Source organism: Wyeomyia smithii, chromosome 2 (assembly GCF_029784165.1).
Source record: "Wyeomyia smithii strain HCP4-BCI-WySm-NY-G18 chromosome 2, ASM2978416v1, whole genome shotgun sequence".
Classification (NCBI taxonomy): Eukaryota; Metazoa; Arthropoda; class Insecta; order Diptera; family Culicidae; genus Wyeomyia; species Wyeomyia smithii.
Window position 1 is genome coordinate 197227810 of NC_073695.1, and position 21692 is coordinate 197249501.

Sequence of the window (21692 nt, forward strand, 5' to 3'; positions counted from 1 at the left end):
TAGAGTAGTAAGCTTGAAACGGGAGGGTTAAACCTCACACACAAGCACGGTCATAAATGAAAAGCGTATCATTCACTTCAATAGTGACACAGCTAATAATATGAAGTGCGGAGTACAAAAACACCTGTACAATAGCCAAATTGATCAAATGTCTCTGGTCGCAGGGATGAGTCCACACAGAGAAAAACAACGCGAACGATAAGAACTGTAACCGTACGCCTCCTTTCACAGTTGAATCGATGGAAACGCCAAATAACCATTGCAGAGCGTTCTATGGAACGAGTTTAGGGTGAAATTCGGATCTTAAACTCGATAGTAATATTCTAGAGAAAAACTTCGTTTTCGTACCTAAAATTCACAGAATAATCTTTATTTACAAAGATACGAAAGTGAGATAGTTGATTCCAGAGAAAATTTTCTTCCCCCTAATTTGTGATATCACAACAATAATCGCCTCATCATATCGTCCCCTTAATGCTAGAACTAGATAACTCGAAAATTGACGTTTCGAGAAAAACGAGTTTGAAAATTCTACCTATTCTGGTGATGACGATTCAAATGCAATTATTGAAGGTTCAGATTTCATGAAACGCATCCATATCGTTTCAGGCCCGTCATAGCAACGAAAAAATGAACAAAAAACCGAGTTATTTAGTTATTTCACAAAATACGCTTGTTTTTCGTTGCGATATCTAGTTTTTTAATTGATTAATAACTTTTTTTCTTGTAATCGTTTTTCGACGAGTTTTGGATATGTTATAGAGCTTGACACGATAAATATGATGGCATACTTAACTCAAAATCGACAAATTTCGAGTTATCTAGTTCTAGCATTAAGGGGACCATATGTAACAAAGAAGAAAGTTTTACTCTAGAATGTTACTATAGAGCTCTAGGTCCGAATTTCCTTCTAAACTCGTTCCTTAGAACGCTGTTCAATCGTTATTTGGGGTCTCCATCGATTCAACAGTGTAAGGAGGCGCATGGTTATCGTTCTTTTCGTTCGAGTTGAAGCGAGTGGGAGTTTTTGATGCGTTTTCGAAATGGTCAGGGGCAGAGCCTGACAAGGTCATTTTCAATTGACAATTATCAGGTTATAGTGATCCGTCGCTTTCGATTGAAAAGCTTTTGTATCATTTTCGAGCACTTCGTGAGTCACATGACACCCAGTCGAAAGCTCTTGCTGTGATTTTGACAAATGAAGGGTTTGAAATTGATACAAACGCTTTTCAATTGAAAGCGGAGATTATCATCATCACTTTCAAATGACGATCCTCAATTGAAAATGACAATGAGCGCTGACGGAGACAGAAGGCTTTCATACAGTACTTCTATAGAAAAGAGGGAGGAAATATTGATCGGAAGTTGCGTAACGTATTTATTGGATACCATTGCCGTTCTAACTACGGCTTGCGGATAAGAAAACTACCATCAAACGACGCGATGAGGTGCTAATTTCAATTGAGACGCTGAAGGAAAGGAAAAAGTCTCTCTCTCCATCGATTGAAAAAGTCTTTAGTTTCATTTGAAATGATCCGAAAAAAGAAAGAGGGAAAGAGAGAAAAAAGTGATTCGTTGACACTAGCCGAAAGGAATCAAATGAAAATGAAACTGTTCGAATCGAAATGACAGCGCGAGTATATCAGTTTCATTGTTTTGTTTCGAAAATGTAGAGCCCTGACTCAGGGGTACTACAATTCACAGGAATGGTTATATAGCTAAAATCTTCGATTTTTTCCAGTTTGAGCATTAGGATCGCCTTTTTTTTTTCTTAGACCAGTGTAATGGTTGATACCGTAGTTCCATGGAGGCGCAAGGCCGTTTTAAAAAAAAGGACGACACTGTGTTGGACATGATTAAGTTTTTGTTAGGAATACTCTATTCCCCTAATAGTAATCATTTTGAAATGTTCGGAAGAGTTTCAAACAACTAAACCGTCTATCTAGAAATCTTGAGCTTTAAGAGTCTTAAATAATCGTTCATTTTATGTATTTAAAATCTATTTTCCTTCCTTTTCCAATCTGTTTGAATGAAAATATAGTAAATTGCGGAAAAGCCATCCCTGTACATCTTGTCATTTCTTCAAATATATTGATTTTTAAAAAAGGTTTACTCGCATTATCAATAACCAGAAACGGGTGATAATTCATATGATTTAATTATAGCCCATACAGTCGGGTCTATATTCCGAACTAGTTGTTAGGCACGTTTTATGGTTATTGATTACGCGGGTAGAACTTTCAGACCTTTTAAAATGTTAGTCTAGATATTTTGTAAAGCATTGAAGGTTTCCATAACGTTTCATCAAATTCAGAAAGGGTACCCCATAAACGAGTTGTCGCGAAATCCGTCAATTGCTGGCCTCGCATGTAAATCTTCTTTGTCATAAAGCTTGCTCTGGCAGTTGTTGTTATTTGAATAGTTAAAACAGGCTAAGCTTCACAAAAACTTGTGAACAGTTGATGAAAGCAATTGTAACTGAACCATGAAGATAGCGCAGCTGGTATTTTCCTTCTACTTGTAGACGCTGAGATAAACTCAAGCGAATGAATAGTTTGCGTGCCAACGGACGAGAAATTGTAAACATTCTCCCCAACTGCAGCGACACGGTGAATCCGTAGGTAGGGTAAATTGGGTGGGAAGAGACGCTACTGGTGGAGTTGGGTGAAACTTTTTAGTGGTGTTTTAAAGAAGATTATTGTTTGTATATGAGTAAAGATGAACTTTGTCATTAAATTTTATTTACTTCGACATTGGAATGCCTGTGGACCAAACATTCCACTGCCTTCCCTAAGCCTACGGATTCAGCGGTAGTTTCAGATAGTTTCTATGTACAAACAAACCAGATCTGTTAGCAGTTTAATCCAGTCGTTCAGTAAATTCGATATGCAATGTGGTACGAGTAGAACCCAACTAAAAAGAAACAATATTGGAACAGAAAAGGAATCATCTTCATGTATCAAGAAAATGTTGACGCAGTTACTAATGCTTGAAATTGACCTTCTCAATATTTCACCAAAGCTTGATAACAACATTAATAATATAACTGTAAATGTAAACTGAAACAATAATTCCGTTAAGATTTTGTTATTTTCCAATAGTCGGGTTAAGTAAAGGGATTTCTGTATTCTCTGCCGACTGGTGTAGAACTATAAAAGTCACCTTTTCAAACGGACGGTGCCACACATTTACCGTGTATGGGTTGTCTTCGGTTGAAATAAATTAAACGGGATTATTCCTGCCAGCATTTGCCGATCTCGCGTAGGGGTCGTACTGGGAAAGCAAAAAGGTACGACTGTGATACGTGCGAGTGTCGCCGTGAGTGTAGGTTAGGTGCTACAAAGGCAACTTCGAGGTGAGTGCAGATAGTCGTTGTTACTGCTGACTACAAGAAACAACGAGATGAAAGCTGCTTTCACTTTGTTTGCGTTGCTAGCACGAGTTTCGGTAGGTGAATTTAATTGTGAGCGTTAAAGATGGATGTTTAACGATCATTCCAAAAACCAAAGTTCTTCCGCTATTTTCAGTTGGTTCAATTTGCGAACTGTGCCGCAATAGTGCTGTTTGTAACAAACGGAAGTGATATCACAATCAATCTAACAGCCGAAAATAGCCAAAACCGGCTGGTGAATGTGATTACCAATTCCGGAAACAACAATCCATCAATTTTCGATTGGATCGGAGGCAACGGAGCAAACAAGGCACCACGCGTTTCCATTGGTTCGGTGAATCAGCCTGCCGCGGACGAAAACCCCCAATCGAATTCAATAACTGATGCACTGCGGACTACTGGCGATGCTGCCCTACAGGGTATAATGGAAGCCGATAGTTCAAATAGCGCCGAGCTGGATAGTGCAGAAATAATCGACGTTGTTAGTAGTACGACCGAAAAGTTGAACGGAAGTAGCATGCAGTCACCTTTTGATGGCACCACGGAGCAGTATATGCCGTGGAAAAGAAAATACGTCACGGTAGAAATGAAGCGATCAGATTTTTCCTCGGACTAAGTTTAAATTTAGTAATCGAAGTGATGAAAGTGTTCATTTGCAGGTATTTGTGCATTGCTTTAAGATCTGGAAACGCGTATTGAAGCGCCTTTTTTTTAATAAATTTGAAGATATCTGTTTTACTAAAAATCTAGCAAGTATATGAAAGGGGTCAAGTGCGAAAAGAAATCTATCCTATCCTATTCTTTTTCGATTTTTTTTAACAAATCAAAAATAGTATGCCTTTATTACATTATGCACAAGTTGAGTCTTCGCGAACGTATAATTGATTTCAGGGTTGCTGATGTGTTTTTTATTAAAAAATCTTAATAAATTGAATAAGATTAATCCTTCCTACTAATTCGTTAATTTTGCTTCTAATTTTCGTTTATTTTACTTCTAGAAATGTGTGTTTCTTTTGAGGTGAACAAGTATTAGAGCTAAATGCTGAATCGAAAATAAGCGACGCAAGTTTTCAGTAAGTGGATCAGTGCTTTCGTTAATTTTTATTGTATTGTACTGTAATAATATTTTTATTGTTTTGTAACTGCGAGAATAGTTTTTAGAATGTCTGTTTCAAATTTCTTTCTTCACAAGATACGAATAACACTTTGTGGTTCTCTACCGTTAGGTGCATACAAAAAAAAAAAAAACATATCAGATATCTCAGTTATGAATAACACCACAAAATTACAGATTTATCGATTTAACAGCTTTAAAGTTTTCGAGCAAACAACGATAGCGCAATTGAAAAAAATAATCGCGAGAGTGGAGATCTACAGTACAGCTAAGAAACAATTTTTCCGTCAGCTCGATTCTGTCCTACAGCACGTTTTACCTCTTAAGAACCCCAAAACAAAGCAATTTCAGAAAAAATGACTTGATATATTTTTTTGTTGTCATTTTTGATTTGATTAAAACTTATCACAGATGTTCTTATACCTCTTATTACCCTGAAGTCGACGGCCTGTATCGGGTTTCCTACCAAATACGGTTTTTGATGTCCATTCCTTCGGCATTCTAGCTACATTTCAAGCCGTCTGAAGCTTGCCGTGTTTATTCGCTTACTATATTAACCGATTTGTAAGTCTGGTGTGCGCCAAACCCCATTTTCCAGACTGTCGCGAAAGATTGAACGCAAGATTCTACGCTTGAAAATACCAAAAGTTCGCTGATCAGCCTCTGTCAGTATCCATGCTTCATGATTGAAGAGGGCCATCGGGAGAATCAGTGTTTTATAAAGTGTTAGTTTAGTACGGGTCTGCAGGTTGCGGGACTTCAGCTGGTTATGCAATCCATAGAAGGTCGTATTTGTGACCGCTATATGCTCTTTTTATCTCACGGCCATCCTTATTGTCGCACATCACCAATGTACCCAGGTAAATACTACTACTTCATATGATTCCTCAACTGTCACCACCAACATCCGACGGGCTACCACGCTCTCTACCAGTCACCATGTACTTCGTTTTGGTAGAGTTTATGATAAGGCCAATTCTGCCAGTTTCCCTCTTGAGAGGTATAAAGGCCCCTTCCACCGCTCCAAGTTTATTTCCAATGATGTCGATATCGTTCGCAATACCTAGGAGCATATGTGACTTCGTAATGTTGGTGCCACTTCTCTGGACACCACCCCTCCGTATGGCACCTTCCATTGCGATGTTGAATAATGAGTTTGAGAGTTCGTTACCCTTGAAGCACCATCTAACGTAACGAATGCGTTCGATAACTCACCGGCTACCTAATAGCCTGACTAGTTTCATTGGAAAATTGGTATTTGGCAACAAAGGTTTTCTGCAACGACCTTCATCATAATACGAAGGATGGTACGACACAACTGTTCTTTACTGACTTAAAAAGTTCGGCTGGAATGACGTCCTTCCTAGCTGCATTGTAGTTCCTCAGCTCTTTAACAGCTTGTCCTTTATTCTGAGTAATCATCTTGCTTCTTTCGACGGCTCAGTCTTCATCGCTGTTCAACAGCACATTCAAATGTTGTTTCCATCGCCTGGCCACCTCTGATTTATTTGTAATCATGTTCCCCTTTCTGTAGTCAACACGACAGGAGCAGACATATTTTGGTTCCTGATTCCATTAATCTTCTTTAGAAACTCCTTGCTGCGTGATTGTAGAAGCAGTCCTCCACTTCCACAAGAACACGCTCCCTATTTTGAGGTTTCTTCCGGCGAAGGAGTTTATTTTTAGAAGCTATAGCTGATCGATATCTCCGTCCGTTTTGACGTGTCACAGCGTAGCCAACATGTAACCTTTGGCAAGGTTTTCCTCATCCATCACTCACTGGCATTCAGCGTCAAACCTCTCATTGGATTGTAGTTGTAGTTGTCCACTGTTCGCTTAGGTCCCCTCTAACTTGCTCATCGACCTGCTCGATATCTTTCTGCGAGTACCCAGCAGCTACTTCTTCAGTTGAAAACCGCTAAATGTTCAACCATATCTTCCTCGTTGTCCTGAACCGGACGCGGATCTTGCATACCTTGAGATAGTGATCGGAGTTAACGTTTGGTCTTTTGAACCACCTTACGTCTGTAACGTCTGGAAAATGCTCACCAGCGATCAGAACTTGGTCGATCTGAGAGCTGGCAACCTCATTTGAGTGCATTCAGGTGTACTTTCGAATAGTCTGGGGTGCAAAATAAGTACTACAATAAGTGTCATGCCTCTGGCTGCAGCCAAATTGACAATCTGCGCCTTTGCATCTCCGATGACGATCTTGATGTCATGTCCTCGGCACTTACTTCACCTTCTTCCGTTTCCGACCAGCGCACTTCTTGGGTGGCGTCGATCTCCAGAATTACTTTACGCAGCTTTATAGCAAGGATAGCTGCGCATGCCGGTTCGAGTAAGGTCCATACATTACAAGAGCCGAGTTTGCAATAACTGTTGTCCTTTTTCGATCGTCTAGGCCCATGCTGATTATTCCGTTCCTTATATTATCTGGAATGCTCGTAGTAATTCATATTTGATATTCTACCTTACTAGAGCTGCAATACATTTTCTCGCAACGGGGATGCCGTTCTAGATATAGCTTACAAGGCACCGCATTTCATGATTCAGCCGCCCGCTCCAAGTCAAACGCTGTTGTACGCCGCCCCTAACATGGAGAAACAACATTGTACGGTCCTTTTTTCCAGTCAGCATACGATCAATGTTTTCACCGGGGGTTGGTGACCCGATCTCCGCTGAGGTTACCCGTATCTCGGACGGCACCTCGTGGAGGTTGGGATTGGAGATTTGTAAGTTTATTTAAAATATTTATATATCAAAAATAGTACCACAGTTAAAAAAAAATTGAAATACATTTTCGCCTTATCCCGCCTTTTACACCAAAAACAACGTCATTAGATTACTATGATTGCAGGCTATGAGCGGTAGACAAGTTGTTGTAGCGTCGTTATTGAGGCGTCGTTGTTGAGTAAACAAGCACCTGTTAATGATTCACATATAAAGTGATATTCGTTTTCGCTGCCTACTATGCAAAAGAACTATAGCGTGGTAGCAACAAACTCGACATGCATGTGAATACTCTCAACGTGGCTTCGATTTTATTCAAGGGCATATGCTTGATAATGTAAATTAAATTTCTGGCTTATTTGAGCAAAGTTGCAAATAATCGTTTTATTTATCTGATAAACGAAAAGAAAGAACAAGAATAACACTAGATGTGCGATGATTTAATTTACCACTGCTCGGATCTAATCAATCTGTTCAATTTTCTCTAAAATGCACACTGACTTAGATCATTGACATTTGTTCATGCTGCAATGATTCTGTTAGCTGGTAAAAGAAACGTGTAGTTTTTGCTTCTCAAAAAACATTGATTTCTGTTCATGTTTCGTTAAATGGGCACAAATCTCTGGATTTACAATTAATTGTTGAATGTTGAATAGAAATCTATAATGTTGCGAAGTGTCAATTGCACTGTGTTTAGGCAGCAGATCTGCCTCAAAAAGCAGATGAAATATTGATGTCATTGGAGCGAAATTTCGAAGCTCCGTGTATCCAGATATTACCTACCAATTTACCATTTAATTTCAAACTTCTGTATGTACCTTTGTGCTCCGCAGTAGCGTGATATTCGATAATGCCCGAAGCCCTGATAACTGGTGGCATTGAACCTAAAACATGCATATTCTCGCATAAACTGCTTTATGTCACATGGTCATGTAAAAAACAATTGGTATCATGTATGTTTGAAAAATAAAAAGATACCCGAAAAATGGTTGGCCATTAGGTTTTGCGAGAATTTGCGGTGCCGTTAAAGGTATTTTATAAAAGGAATGTTACCTAATCTACATGATCAAACTGATTCTTGCATATCTTCCAGTTGACTTTGACAAATTTCTATTGTGGTCGAAGTGTTTTTTCTTCAAATGAAGTTGTTGTAAGTGGAATGTTCAAATACTTAACATGCCGTTGAATTAAAATTAAATTCGTTGTTTTTGTTTCAGGTTTGCGAGCTTAGACACGAGTAGTAGCAGGCCAATAAAAGTGTCAGGCTTCGCAACACTGAAGATAGAATATTAGAAAGTCAAGAAATATACGAGTCCCGAAGGGAAGTTGATCGGTTAAGAACAATACGAGCTCGAAATGCGCCGACGTTCGACACCCCATATATCTCAGAATCGTCAGTTACACACTCAGTTTCCAGTAGTCTTCGAACGAGTCTTGAACAAGAGAAAAACATAGTAACTAAACTTAATAGTAAACTAAACACTCAATTGAGAGAAAAATGCCAATCAAATATTTTTAAATACTACTACTTTATAAATTCAAGGTCAAATTTACCACCGAACAGATGCATTGCTGCCACTACCCGATTTCAAATGTCCTTGAAGCGACAATTCTGACAGGAAACTACAAAGGAGAAGTCGTAATAATCCCACGTATCCCGATTACTCCTACCGATTTGCCGTTTAATTTTAAACGTCTGCAATCCCCGTGCCGACATAGGTGTCGATGGTTGTGAGGTGGCGTGATCCACTCACAACCAACCCAACTGGTCTAGTTTCAATCCTAGCCGACACCGGGAGATTTTCTGAGGCGAAAAATCTCTGGGATCGCCTTCCATCGCATGAGGAAGTAAAGCCGTTGGCGCCGGTCCGTTAATAAACGGGTCGTGAGTTAGGATCCTGGGTGTGGAGTCACCTCCCTGGGCGTTGGTGATTGGCCACAAAAGTGGCGGAACTAGACCGACGGAAAATAAGCGAGAATAAAAAAAAATCCCCCGTGCGTCGCGCATTCGCCATGACTGTTGATAAAACACAAGGACAGTCACTGAAAATTTGTGGCATAAACTCCGAGTATTCATGCTTCTCACATGGACAGCTCTATGTCGCATGTTCCCGGACCCCGACATTGTGGAATATATAGAATTAAGTGGCTAGGACCGCCTTGACCACTTTCACATGTTTCGTATATTCCGAATTTTAAGCTTGAATTATTTAGAATTCTGAAGCTTTTTATAAAATCTGTTCCAGTGAGATTGGCCAGGCAGAAGGGTATTACTAACGAAGGGTATAAATAACGTAATAATTTCCTTCAGAATATTTAAAAGAATGACTGTTCAATTTCAGAAATGTATTGAAATATTTTGATTATGGTTGAAAGGTGCTTCATAATGTTCAATAAAATAAAAACGTAGAATTTCACGAGCGCAGGATTGAAAAAAAAAACTAAAAACAAATCATAGCTGAAACATATCTTGGGTATGATTTTTTAGCAGCAGTTAGAGATTTCAGTTTTTGCAATACAACAGTCAATAAAACTCAAGGCGGTGGTACGAAGTTTGCCGTGCCAGCTAGTTGTGAATAACTTCAAGACTCAAAACAGCCACTAATCGTTAATAAACACCCACAGTTTCGCCTGATGATGTCACTGTGCAGTGACGAAGCGTTGGATAGTAAAAAACCTAATCGTTCTACTTATTAACTACTCAGCCGAAATGAAAACCAACTATCGTGAAATTCCCAGCATTCGAACTTTCATACGTTAATATCTCCGAAGACAGTTTTGATGTCGCATAACGAGGAGTTGTAGTCTTGGATATTGCGTTCGAGACAACATGTTTCTCAATTCAGCCGCCCGCTCCAAATGAGACATGTCCGAATGTCTTGAGCCGCTCTTACAGCATTCACATAGTTGCTTGTATTCCGGCCAGAACCTGTGGGAGATAAAGATGGGATTTATTGGGCAGGATGCTATGGACTTCAACGGGGTCTGTTTTAAGCCTGCAAATACAAAGTAGGCACTATCCAGTAGGCTGTCCCAAAAAAAAAAATCGATGTTGAAAAAGTCAAGGTGCTCAGCCCTAAATTGAGAGATAATGTTATTTAATGCATTTTTGTAGAACAATTCGACTTTCTAAAAAATCGTTTTCAGGTTGCCCAAACGTGATTTAAGAAAAAAAATTTAAGCTCCAAATCACTCTTCTGCACTTTTTTCAAATCTGTTCGATTCCTAAATTTCTCCATATATTTTTTTAATTTTTGTGGAGTTGTTTTTGAATATTTTGCATGGTTTGGTTCAGCATTTCATTCAATTATTTGACTCACAGAGCCCATTGAACATCACAAAGTAGTGAATTTTTCTAATAACTTTCAGATAAAACCTTCAAAACATATATAAATTTTTTTTTTGATCAAGTACTGAAATTTTTACTGAAAAGCGGAATTCAAGACGAAAATTTACATGAAAAAAGATCCTTGATATCTTATCGGGGGGCTGAGATATTGGCGTTTTTACATGTGATGGAAAACTATGCATCTTGTCAAAAACGCCACTAAAGCTCAATATCTCCATTGCACAGAGTTTTATTTTGCCGTTTGTGCGTATAATTTCTTAAATAGTGATTCAAATGTTGATTATAACCATAAGGTACATTAAGCAGACAGTATGTGAAGTAGAAAAAGAAACGAAAAATAAGCGAACTGGAAATATGATACAGATTTGGAAAAATAAACCGCTTCCCGACGGGACTTGAACCCGCAATCACCCTGTCTCCGGCATGGTGTTTTGACCAATTAAACTACGGGGGACGGTGGTACGGATTTACTGGAGGAAGTGTTGGCAAATGTATCTACCGCTAATACCACCGCTATCATACGAAAGCGCGTCGTTTCATGTGGGGAATATCAACAACGAAAAATGACGCTCGTCTAAGCATAACCCGAACTGTTTCGCCGTGCTGCTCCCATTTACCTTTACATCGGCCTCAGGGAAGTACCGGCTGCATCTGCATCTACCGCTGAGGCTGTCACGATACTGCTATTGGTACCAAAAGCTATTAACTCTTCAAATAAGTGTGTTATTTGTTCTCAAAAGAACAATTGTTCAATTCAAAATCGGATTTACGCAATCGCATCTCTGTAATAATATTCTTCTGAACAAACTGATACAACTTTTCCATTAGGCCTCTGCCATAATAGACGCGAAAAGCGACGCGAACCGATTCGCTCAGCTGTAGGTTAATGTACAGCCATCAGTAGAGCTGTACATTAACCTACGGCCGAGCGAATCGGTTCGCGCCGCTTTTCGCGTCTACTATGGCAGAGGCCTTAGAGGAAGTTGCTGGCTGATGTATTCACTTCATGCAAGCCTGCTGCTGATGCTTCCCGCTACCACACTGAAACAGCATTTTAGTGAAGGGAGTGTCGTTGCATCAGCTGACCCTGCTACTATCGATGCTGATATACCCGCTGCAACAGCTACGCTATGCATAGCCATGCCACAGTTGTGGCCGCTATACGCTGGCCCAACTGCTGAGCAACTGCAACGCTATCCGTAGCCATGCCACAGTTGTGGCCGCCATTGGTATCCGCTGTACCTGCATCTGCTGGCCCTGCTGCTATCGATGGTGAGATCCGCTGAAACTGCTACGCTTATTCGCAGCCATGCCACAGTTGTGGCCGCTATCCGCTATCGATGGTATCCACTGCTCGCTCCCGCTGCTGCTAAGGGAGGACTGCTGTCGTCGCTGTTCAGAACTACTATGAGCGGCTTCGACTAAAACAGGCTCTTATATAGGGATGAAAATAGGAATGAATTATTTTTCGTACGTGGTGGAATGACATAACTTGAAAAATATGTGCGACTTCATTCCGGCTCAGAGCGATCATTCGATAAGCTCCACCTCTTTTTTCAGTTTCTAAAGTTTTCCTCAGTTTCGTAGCACGGATGCACAAAAATGATTTCTTGTCGAGCCGGACCGATAGCACTCTCATTGAAGCAACAAAATAACATGTTTTGTGTCGTGTTGCGCAGCTTCGTTGAAGAAAATGTTCCCGTCCCCGTGTCGCATGTAAGCAGATTATTGCGTTCAGTAGACAGTAGATAGTGTATCCAGCGAATAAACATCGATGGTGCTCTCACACACGCAACGGTTTTAACCCGTATCTTATTGCGGTTTGTAACATCAAGCGATTTCGTTTGCTCGCTGTTGCGTGTTGCATCATGTTGCAACTTGGCAGCTGGGAGACGACAAAATTCTGTTAATGCTGATTGATTGAATCGACTTCACATTAGCTCTGCATAGTCGAACAAACTGCTTTTGTGAATGCGTTCTAACAGGGCAATTTATTATTCAATGTCGGTTATGCTGATCGCAGCCTTTGCGCTGCCCCTACAGTGGGGAGTTTACTAAATAAAGTAAAAATTAGACAACTACAACAGAATTTGATTGCATCCCGCACAGAATGTCTGCTTGTGTTTATGCCAGAAAATTATTAACCTTCAATTATTTTTTTATTTGCCTTCAAAAAAGCATTTTGCTGTTCAAAATCGGTTGCTAATTACAACCTTTGAGCTGCCCTAACATTGGGGGAATTAAGATACACGGACAACATGCACTGTGGAAGCTATTTCACATTCAGTAAATTAGACGGGTGCGACAAATTTAAATTGTTAGGATGCAACCCAGAATGCTTGCTTGCGTTGTCAAAAATTATTAACTTTCAATGACTTGTTTATTTGCCTTCAAAAAGTCATTTTGATTTCCAAAATTGAATTTCCTGATGGCAATCTCATGCTGCCCCAACACGGGGGGAATAATGGCTGTCTGGCGACACACTTTGAGAAAAACCGCGCTGCTCCTGAGACGTGGTGACCAACCACAGGGCTATTGCTGCTGCAAAGGAAGGACGACTGCTGTTGTCGCTGTACACACGCTGAGAAAAACCGCGCTGCTCCTGAGACGTGGTGACCAACCACAGAGCTAGTGCTGCTGCTAAGGAAGGACGACTGCTGTTGTCGCTGTCTAGAACTATTATGAGCGGCGCCGGCTGAAACAGGCTCTTATATAGGCCAAATAGCATGTTTTCAATTGCAAGGTATATGATCCTGTCGACCGTGCTTGGGAAGCAAGCATATAACGACCAATCAGAGGTCGAATTTTTCGTTTTGACAAGGCTTGACTATTTTCAATAGTACAATAGTGTGAATAATAAAATTACAATTATCTTATTTTGGGAAGAATCTTAGAAGATTTTCCAATCTATTGCTGCAAGAACGAAGGAAATCCATCGAATACTAACCGATTTATTAGCATTTGAAATTGGACATATTTTTCACTTTTTTCGGTTTTAGATTTTCATTTCACATCCCTATGTAGCCGAACTTCCTGAGAGAAGTATTCTACTTCAAAAATTAAAAAAAAATTCAACTCATTTTTTTTTTAAATTGAAATTGAATGTTTATTTTTAATTTTTTTTGGTCAAAAAAAATTTTTTTTTGTACAGTGTATATTTTTTTATGGTTTTTAATTCCCTACAACTCATTCTCAGACAGTTTTTCTATACAACCAACGGTTTCTGGGCTACAATGCTTCGAATAAAACCTATGCCAAAAGGCATACGCCCTTTTGGAATCTCTCCATCTGTGAAAAATGCTCAGTTTGCTAAGCCAAATACGTGTGCAAAGTTTCATTCGAATCAAAAATGGTCGATATTCGACCAGGTCATTTGCCGCGATCTTGCTCGTCTGGTGCTTTTGCAGTCTCCGCTAGTCGCGGAACAGAACGGTATGGACGGATTCACGGAGACACATCTGTACGCTCACATCACATCGTCATTGTACGATCAAATCTGTTATGGAGTAATGTCATATCAGAGTATAAATGTGGTAGAAGTTGTTCCTAATTAAAAATTGCGCTAACAGTAGAGCAGGTTCGCTGGCCACACGGGCGTACAAAGTCGAACATTTCACAACCACCGTTCGAGCATCAACTAGTGGATCTATGGCAAGAGGCTGCTAGTTCTAGTTAACTAGATGTGTCTTATCTACGCAAGATAATAAATTTACTATTTTCTAGGAACACCAACGACTTGCTCGAAAGAAAAATATTTGAATAATATTTGTACAACAGGGCAATTACATCTTGATGACTAGATTTCGCAAACAATGCAAATACCATAGAGTTTTGAATCTAGTGAAATCTTGTGAATGTAGTAAACAGGGAGATTGTGGGGTCAGGCCCCGTTTGGGTGAGGTGTATTTTTCCAAGACTATACCTCATTACCCATTCAGAATCAGAGAACTAAAGTTTTGATTTAAATCCGATCTCAATATCTATATCAACATAAATACAATTGAATCCATGTCAAATCCAAATCCAATCCGAATCCAAATCCAATCCAATCCAATCCAAATCTAATCTAAATCCAATCCAAATCCAATCCAAATCCAATCCAAATCCAATCCAAATCCAATCCAAATCCAATCTAAATCCAATCCAAATCCAATCCAAATCCAATCCAAATCCAATCCAAATCCAATCCAAATCCAATCCAAATCCAATCCAAATCCAATCCAAATTCAATCCAAATCCAATCCAAATCCAGTCCAAATCCAATCCAAATCCAATCCAAATCCATTCAAAAACTAAAGCGTTATTTTGCGTTATTAGTATTTTGTCCTGAGTCTCGACTAATTTTCGAATAGGAATCACAAGCATTGCGTTAATGATGAAATTTTATATAGAGCCAGAAAGAACTACACCAAACTTGTAGATTTTTTCCCCCAAAAAAGTATACACTAACGAAAAATTGGAGATTTTTTCTTTTATTTTTCAGTTTTTATTCCTCTAAGTTCGAACAACCATCAATATTTAAATAACATTTTGTAATTTTCGTTGGAAAAGTTTTATATTTTCAGAAAGTGTGGTTTTTGCGCTATCAATTTTTAATTGGTTTTATTCATTTTATCATTTCGATAAAATAATGAAGATAAAATGAAGCTGAAAACGTTTAATTGAAAAGTAAGTAAAAATTGAAGAACTGTCATAACAAACGAATCACCTCTAATAATAATTCATAATTTTCACTTCTCATCACCACCGGCGCCAGGCGGTGGAGACGGTGGAGGTGGTGCACATCTCGAATTTTCAACATCAAAAACTAGATTCGCGGGACATGTTTGAACGGTGTAAGATAACTGCAACAATATAACCATTATTGTATTTTATGTAGCATATCGTTTGTTTTAATACTTAATTAACTTACCGAATTTCCGGCACCGGCCACACACTGATAGTATCGTTGGCTACCAGCGGGTTCATCCGGTATAGCAAATCGTCCAGGGCTTGGGCAGCGGAAGTCGCATCGTTTCAAGTTGACATTGAAGGCTGAGTGTTCACCGCTGCACTTGAAAGTCATTGGACCAGCCTCGCTGGAACAGAATACGTACAATGTTGCATTCGGAGTGTAAGCGTACCATTGATTCTGCGAGGCAGCTGCTGCACAATTCAGCTGGAAGCAAGTGTTGGCCGCTGAACTTCGCACGCAATCCTGTACCGAGTGGCTGTACACTTCGTTGGGGGCACATGCTGCTACGTAGGCATTTTTATCGTTGTCACAAATTATGTACTCGCGACAGTTGGTAGGTTCTATCGGAAAACTGAAACTTATTAATAAGCTTTATCAAATGTGTAATGTGCTAGTTACGGGGGAAAATTCCAGGTGCCGGGCATAAATCACTGGGTTTAATGCAATCGGCAGATGGTGTGTCACTACAAACTCCCGTGTTTCCTTCACAGAATGGTTTCGTGCGATCTACTGAATCACAGCGATATTTTGAAGATTCTACTGGGGTACCATCCCAGCGACAGATCTGAAAAAAATAACAATATTTGATTATTTCTAGAATAGAACATGAATGTTAGAGATTACCTGTACGGATCCGCAATCGGCACAACCAATTCGTTTTCCTGCTTCACAGCTAGGGTTTCTTGGGGCGGGGCTGACCGAACGCACTAATCTCCGTTTGTGGACCGGATCAGAAGTTGCGAGACGTGCCTGCAGAAGACACACTGCCGCAATGACCAGTATGACGAGTAAAGCACGGATCGACATTGTGCTGGAATCCAACGGTCAGTAGAGAATAAGAATAACTGAAGGTTACCCGTTTCGAACCTGTGCTGATATAGTAGTTTTCTGGATAGTAAATGCTTATCAGTTGCGATTATAGGGGTTTAGTTCACAAATAACTAATCAGAGGAACACACTTTCTTATTGCTTTGCATGATCGTCAAAAAAAAAAAAAAATAGAATAGTAAACCGGATAATTCTTTGAATTGCAGGAAATTTACTTAATGATAGTATGCAATATTGCGACTGTCGCAGTTTCTTCGTAAACGTGTTATAAATAATCTTCTAAGCTATGAATGGTGTCGCGTACGAGCACTGATTCAACTGTTTCATCTTGGCAAGGCAAACATTTCGCTTTTTTGAATAGAAATATTTCACATAGTTCAACGATTATTATAGATTACACAAACTATATTATTAATAAGGAAATGAATGAATTAAAGTTTTTTTTGCTTTATAAAACAAATGTAGCTATCACTTATGAAGAAAATTTCATTTGTAGAGTTGCTGTAGATTTTTTGATAAAAAATTAGTAAAGGATCACAGTATGGTTTAACAATTATTTCAAAGCTCGATACGACCAAGACCAAATGTTGATATTCTACCGGCGCTATTTGTACGCGGGGCACAGCGCGTGCAGAGTCTGTCAACAATTGCAGACAGGCATCGTCCGCATTTTCAATAATGTGCGTGCGTGCAATCGCGTGAAATTCAGTATCTTTACCGATTGAAGGCTTGAATCCTTGAAGAGACATGGTCCAGCAGCCAAAAACAGGTCCTCGACAGTCAAACTCGAATCAGTGATCACGTCGTCAATCTGGAATGTACATTAGGTCATTTTTGCAACATTATGCGATTTCGGTTGGAATAAATTTTTTTTTACTCGAGCAATAAGCCATGAAAATTTGAAGTTGATCCGAGTACACTGAACGGACCCACAAATCACTTATATTTGAAAAAAAAAAAAAAATTGATTCTACACGGCGTGTATCGTAGAACAACTTTATTTTAAAAAATGGGCATCACCAAAATCTTCACCATTTGAAAATATAGCTTTTTACCTTTCATTTGGGACCCTCCGGAAAATCATTCATCGCGGGCTTTCGAACAACTTTGTTTTTTTTTTTTTTTCAATAAAAAGTACTCTGACAGCTAAGCGTTGAACTACCGAGAGGATAGTACGGTGCCATAAATAAAAATAAAAATGCTAGAGCTTTTCAAGTGACACAGTGAGGATTGTAAGTTAGTCGAGTGCAACTTTCGCTCATACTAGAAATTTTCCAAACATCCCTGAAATTTGAAGTTATGGTCAAAATGCCGGTATTTTGACCTCAGCGCATGAAAATTATTTTTAATTCATTTGTTTTTCAACCGATTTTGAATGTTTTAGCCGTTTTAGAAAGGGGAAAAAATGGAGTTTTCAAAATATATACAGGTTTGTACTAACTTCATTAAAATATGTTGAGTTATTCGAGCGTAAATCTCATTTTTTAAACTTCTCCACGCAAATTTTCAACTTCACTTGAAATTTGTCAGTTATTTTTGAAAGAAAAGTACTAGAAGTACACTAGCAGTTTAAAAATATATTCAATTACGATATAAAATTGAGGCTTTTTTTGTAAATCGGCTGATAATTCGCAGAGTAACATGTGTATTAAGGAAATCAGAATTTTTGACTTTAATCGAACAATAACATTTGGGCTGTTTATTAAACGGTGCTACAAAAGGAAGAAAATACAACTTCTGATGCCACCTAGTGTGGATCGTAACAAATTAGAGAGCATTTAAACTACATGTTTATAAAGATGTGTGGAAATTTGTTCTCAGATTCGAAAAAAAAACCATATTTTTTAATTATTTCAACCAGTCATTACACGTTCACGTAAGTCATATTTATAGATTTATATATACCTTCCGAAAGCCCTATTTTCGCCTTTGGGAACATTCATTAATGACGTAGTATTCGAAATTTGAAATTTGACGGGGGAAAGAGGGGGGGGGGGGTCAAGCCAAACTACGTAGCAAATACGATGGGGAGGTGTAAAAAAAGCTACGTCATTTATGGATGTTCCCTTTCCAAAACGATCTATATGTATAGAATTGATGAAAAAATGACAGAGTTGAAAATAAACAAGTGAACCACGGTCCAAAGGCGGAGTTTTGACAATAACTTCAAATTTTAAGGGTATTTGAAAAACTTCAAGTTTGGGCGTAAGTAACACACGACTAGAGCTACAACCTACACTTGGTCCCATCAGAAGTACTTACATTTTTTCCTTTTATAGCACCGTAAAATAAACAGTCCAAAGATTATTTTCCGATAAGAGTGAAAAATTCAGATTTTCTTACAAAACATATGACACATTTGCGTGAAGAAGTTTAAAAAATGAGATTTACGCTCGAATAGCTCACATATTTCAATAAAGTTAGTACAAGCCTGTATTTATTTTCAAAACTGTATATACAGCCCCGATTTTCAAGAAATTAATTGCAAATGAAAGGTCTTGATGTCCCATAAGACCCTATTGAATTTCATTGTAATCGGATTTTTAGTTTAGAGGTTATGTTTAAAAATGTGTGTAACCTGTGCGGTTACAATTTTAGCATCGAGTGGAAAATTTACTTAATTATATGTAACGCTAACGTAAAAATAACCCTAATTTTGGGTGCCGCTGCGAGAGAGTTTATAAGTGAAAATTACCCTCACTTGAACACCCCCGCAGCAGCGTGTACCCAACATGACAACTGTTACCACTTGCGCTGAAAATCGTTCACATAAATTTGTTTATTTTCGTTTAAATTCGTTCGTTTTTCCGTTTGTGAACGATATTGTCGCGTTAGATAGGTTCGTTAATTTTTATGTCATGTTTGTGGAATAATTGTTAGGGATAGATAGGCCGGTATTTTCCTCTAGCTGCGAAAAAGTGGTGCTGCATCCAGTCTCGGCGGGTTCATTGTGGTCGGCAGCCGCGGGTTCATTGTGGTCTAGCCTCGATCACGGTACGAGTGACACGCGTCGTTTGTTTTCGTTTTAAAAGTGCGCGTTTTAACTGTTTGATTTTTACAGTTTGTGTCCCGTAGGAGCGAAGATTGTTCCGCTTCGATAAGACCAACGAAGGTTGTTCCGTTGGCCCGTGAGTTGAGTGCTGCTGTTTATGTTCGCTCGCCGGATAGGGTTAGCAGTGTGATTGGCTACCCCCGGCTAAATAACAAGGAGCAGGAGAACACCGCCCGCCGAGGATTGCCGCAGCCGCTGTGAGACTGCGAACTGCAGGAGCAGGAAAGCCGCCCCTGAGTACCACCCCTCGAAATCACCACTCACGACAGCTGGAGGAAAGAGAGAATAAACCGATAAGTTTTTATTTTATTTATTTGTTGTTTTTTTCCTTCTGTGTTCTAGCAAAAGTCCGAAAGTCCGGTAGAGGTATCTGGCCGCCCTGTAAGAGTTTCGCCGGGCAAATTTACGTATGTACAGGGTGACCCCCTGTTACATGTGAAAATCATGAAACATCAATATCTCAGAAACTGCACAACCGATTTGAACAAAATTGGTCTCAAAAGAATGGGCTACCTAGAAAACCTTTAAGTTTTGAATTTGATGAAGATTGAACTTGTGGTTCAAAAGTTATGAAAAGAATCGTGTTCTGAAGACTGTTTAATCTCACTCATGTTTCTCAGAGATGGCTGTACCGATTTTCATAAAATTAGTGTCAAATGGAGGGTCTAATTGCCCCATAAGACCCTATTGATTTGTTTTGCAGTCGGACTATTACTTTGCCTGTTATGTTTAAAAATGTGAAATCCAGCTATGCAAAGGAACATATTCCGAAGAATACTTGGACTCACTCACTTTTCTCAGAGATGGCCGACACGATTTCCACAAAATAAGTGTCAAATGAATGGTCTAGCTGCCTCAGAAGACCCTATTGAATTTTACTGTAATCGAACTGTAACTTCATTTGTAATGTGCCGACTTGTGAAAATCACGAAACTTCATTATCTCACAAATTACACAACTGATTTGATTGTTATTATCAGACGAGCGGGCTAGTTAAGGGTTGACTGATGAATCATGATTGAACACGTGGTTTCAAAGTTTGGCTGCCCTACACGTTCCCATTTCATTTGATTATAATCGAGCTAAAGCAACCGTTATGTATTAAATTGTTAATAAAACAACGAAAGTCTATTATCTCAAAGATTACATGACTTATTTGAACATAACTAGTGTCATATGAACGAGTCATCTCTTAAACTTACAAATAACAAACTTCATAACAATTTGATATGTGGCTCAAAAGTTATGGAAAGAAGAGACATTCAAAGACTATTTAAAACTACACCTGCTTTAATCGATATTTGTGGCCTCAACATAATTTAAATGTGGTGTCGTACTATTTGACCGTTCCAAGTTCATTGATTCCTTGCGGTTTGTTTGAAGACTGCAAATGCACGACGAATCGGCCATAGGATATCATCAAAGTCAAATAACAAATCGTTGGAAATGATTGGTTTTATCGAAAAGACAACATCCTCGTCTTTTGGCTTCTGTACATCGCCTTAATTCTGCATATATTCATATTGGGTGGTATTCTGTCATTATCAGCAGACTTTCTGGCATCAATCTGACACCGGAAATACCCATATTGGGAGGTATTTTTGGTTGTTTTCCAGAAACTAAAAGTGGTCGTCTTCAATTCATTAAAATAGTGTCCAGCGTCAATGTTTGGTTTCTATGCATCATCACGTTTACGGAAATATCCATATTGAGTATTATTCGGTCATTTCCGACTGTTGCCTATAAGTTGCCATTTAGCAATTCAAAATGGTGCCTGAGGTCATTTGTTAGCTCCTTGCATCATTCTGGTTCCAGAGATACTCATATTGGATAGTATTTGTTTATTTAAGGCTGTTTTTCACAAACCGGATTTCAAAATGGTATTTAGGATACTGGTTAAAGAAAAACTCATATTGGGTGATATTTGGTCACTTTGGACTGTTTTTCAGAAGCCGAAAGTCGTCATTTTGGACTATAAAATTGCCTGTGAAATCAATTTCTGTCTTCTGGGCGTAATTCTGGTTCCGAAAACATTCATATTGAATGGTATTTGGTCATTTCCGGCTGTTTGCCAGACACCGGAAGTCACCATCTTAAAATTCAAGATTGTGTCTGTGATCAATTTTTAGCTTCTGTGCATCTTTCTGGTTCCAGAAATACTAATATTTAATGGGAATCGTCCATTTTAGGCTGTTTTCCAGAAACCGGAAGTTGCCATCTTACAATTCAAAATGTTGTCTGAAGTCGATTTGTGGCTCCAGTGCATCATTA

The 21692-nt window shown here is 39.0% G+C and overlaps 2 protein-coding genes across 4 annotated transcripts; one reads left to right on the top strand and one right to left on the bottom strand.

The window, feature by feature from the left end:
* Positions 1 to 3176: 3176 nt before the first annotated feature.
* Positions 3177 to 5164, top strand: LOC129723303 (uncharacterized). 3 transcript variants are annotated; one of them, XR_008727741.1, is made up of 3 exons: positions 3177 to 3447; positions 3510 to 4617; positions 4683 to 5163. XR_008727741.1 is itself a non-coding variant. In XM_055677437.1 (2 exons), the coding sequence occupies exons 1-2, from the start codon at positions 3403 to 3405 to the stop codon at positions 4005 to 4007; spliced, it is 543 nt and encodes a 180-aa protein (XP_055533412.1). In that variant the 5' UTR covers positions 3177 to 3402; the 3' UTR covers positions 4008 to 5164. The 3 variants fall into 3 exon arrangements, 2 of the variants coding, with proteins under 2 accessions (XP_055533412.1, XP_055533413.1); XM_055677437.1 differs by having other exon boundaries at positions 3510 to 5164; XM_055677438.1 differs by having other exon boundaries at positions 3528 to 5161.
* A 9959-nt stretch (positions 5165 to 15123) lies between these two features.
* Positions 15124 to 16391, bottom strand: LOC129725021 (uncharacterized). Its single transcript, XM_055680390.1, has 5 exons — positions 16166 to 16391; positions 15941 to 16106; positions 15500 to 15882; positions 15296 to 15431; positions 15124 to 15234 (listed from the first exon to the last, which is right to left on the bottom strand). Exons 1-4 carry the CDS (start codon positions 16346 to 16348, stop codon positions 15318 to 15320), a joined length of 846 nt encoding a protein of 281 aa, XP_055536365.1. The 5' UTR covers positions 16349 to 16391; the 3' UTR covers positions 15124 to 15234; positions 15296 to 15317.
* Between the last annotated feature and the right edge of the window lie 5301 nt (positions 16392 to 21692).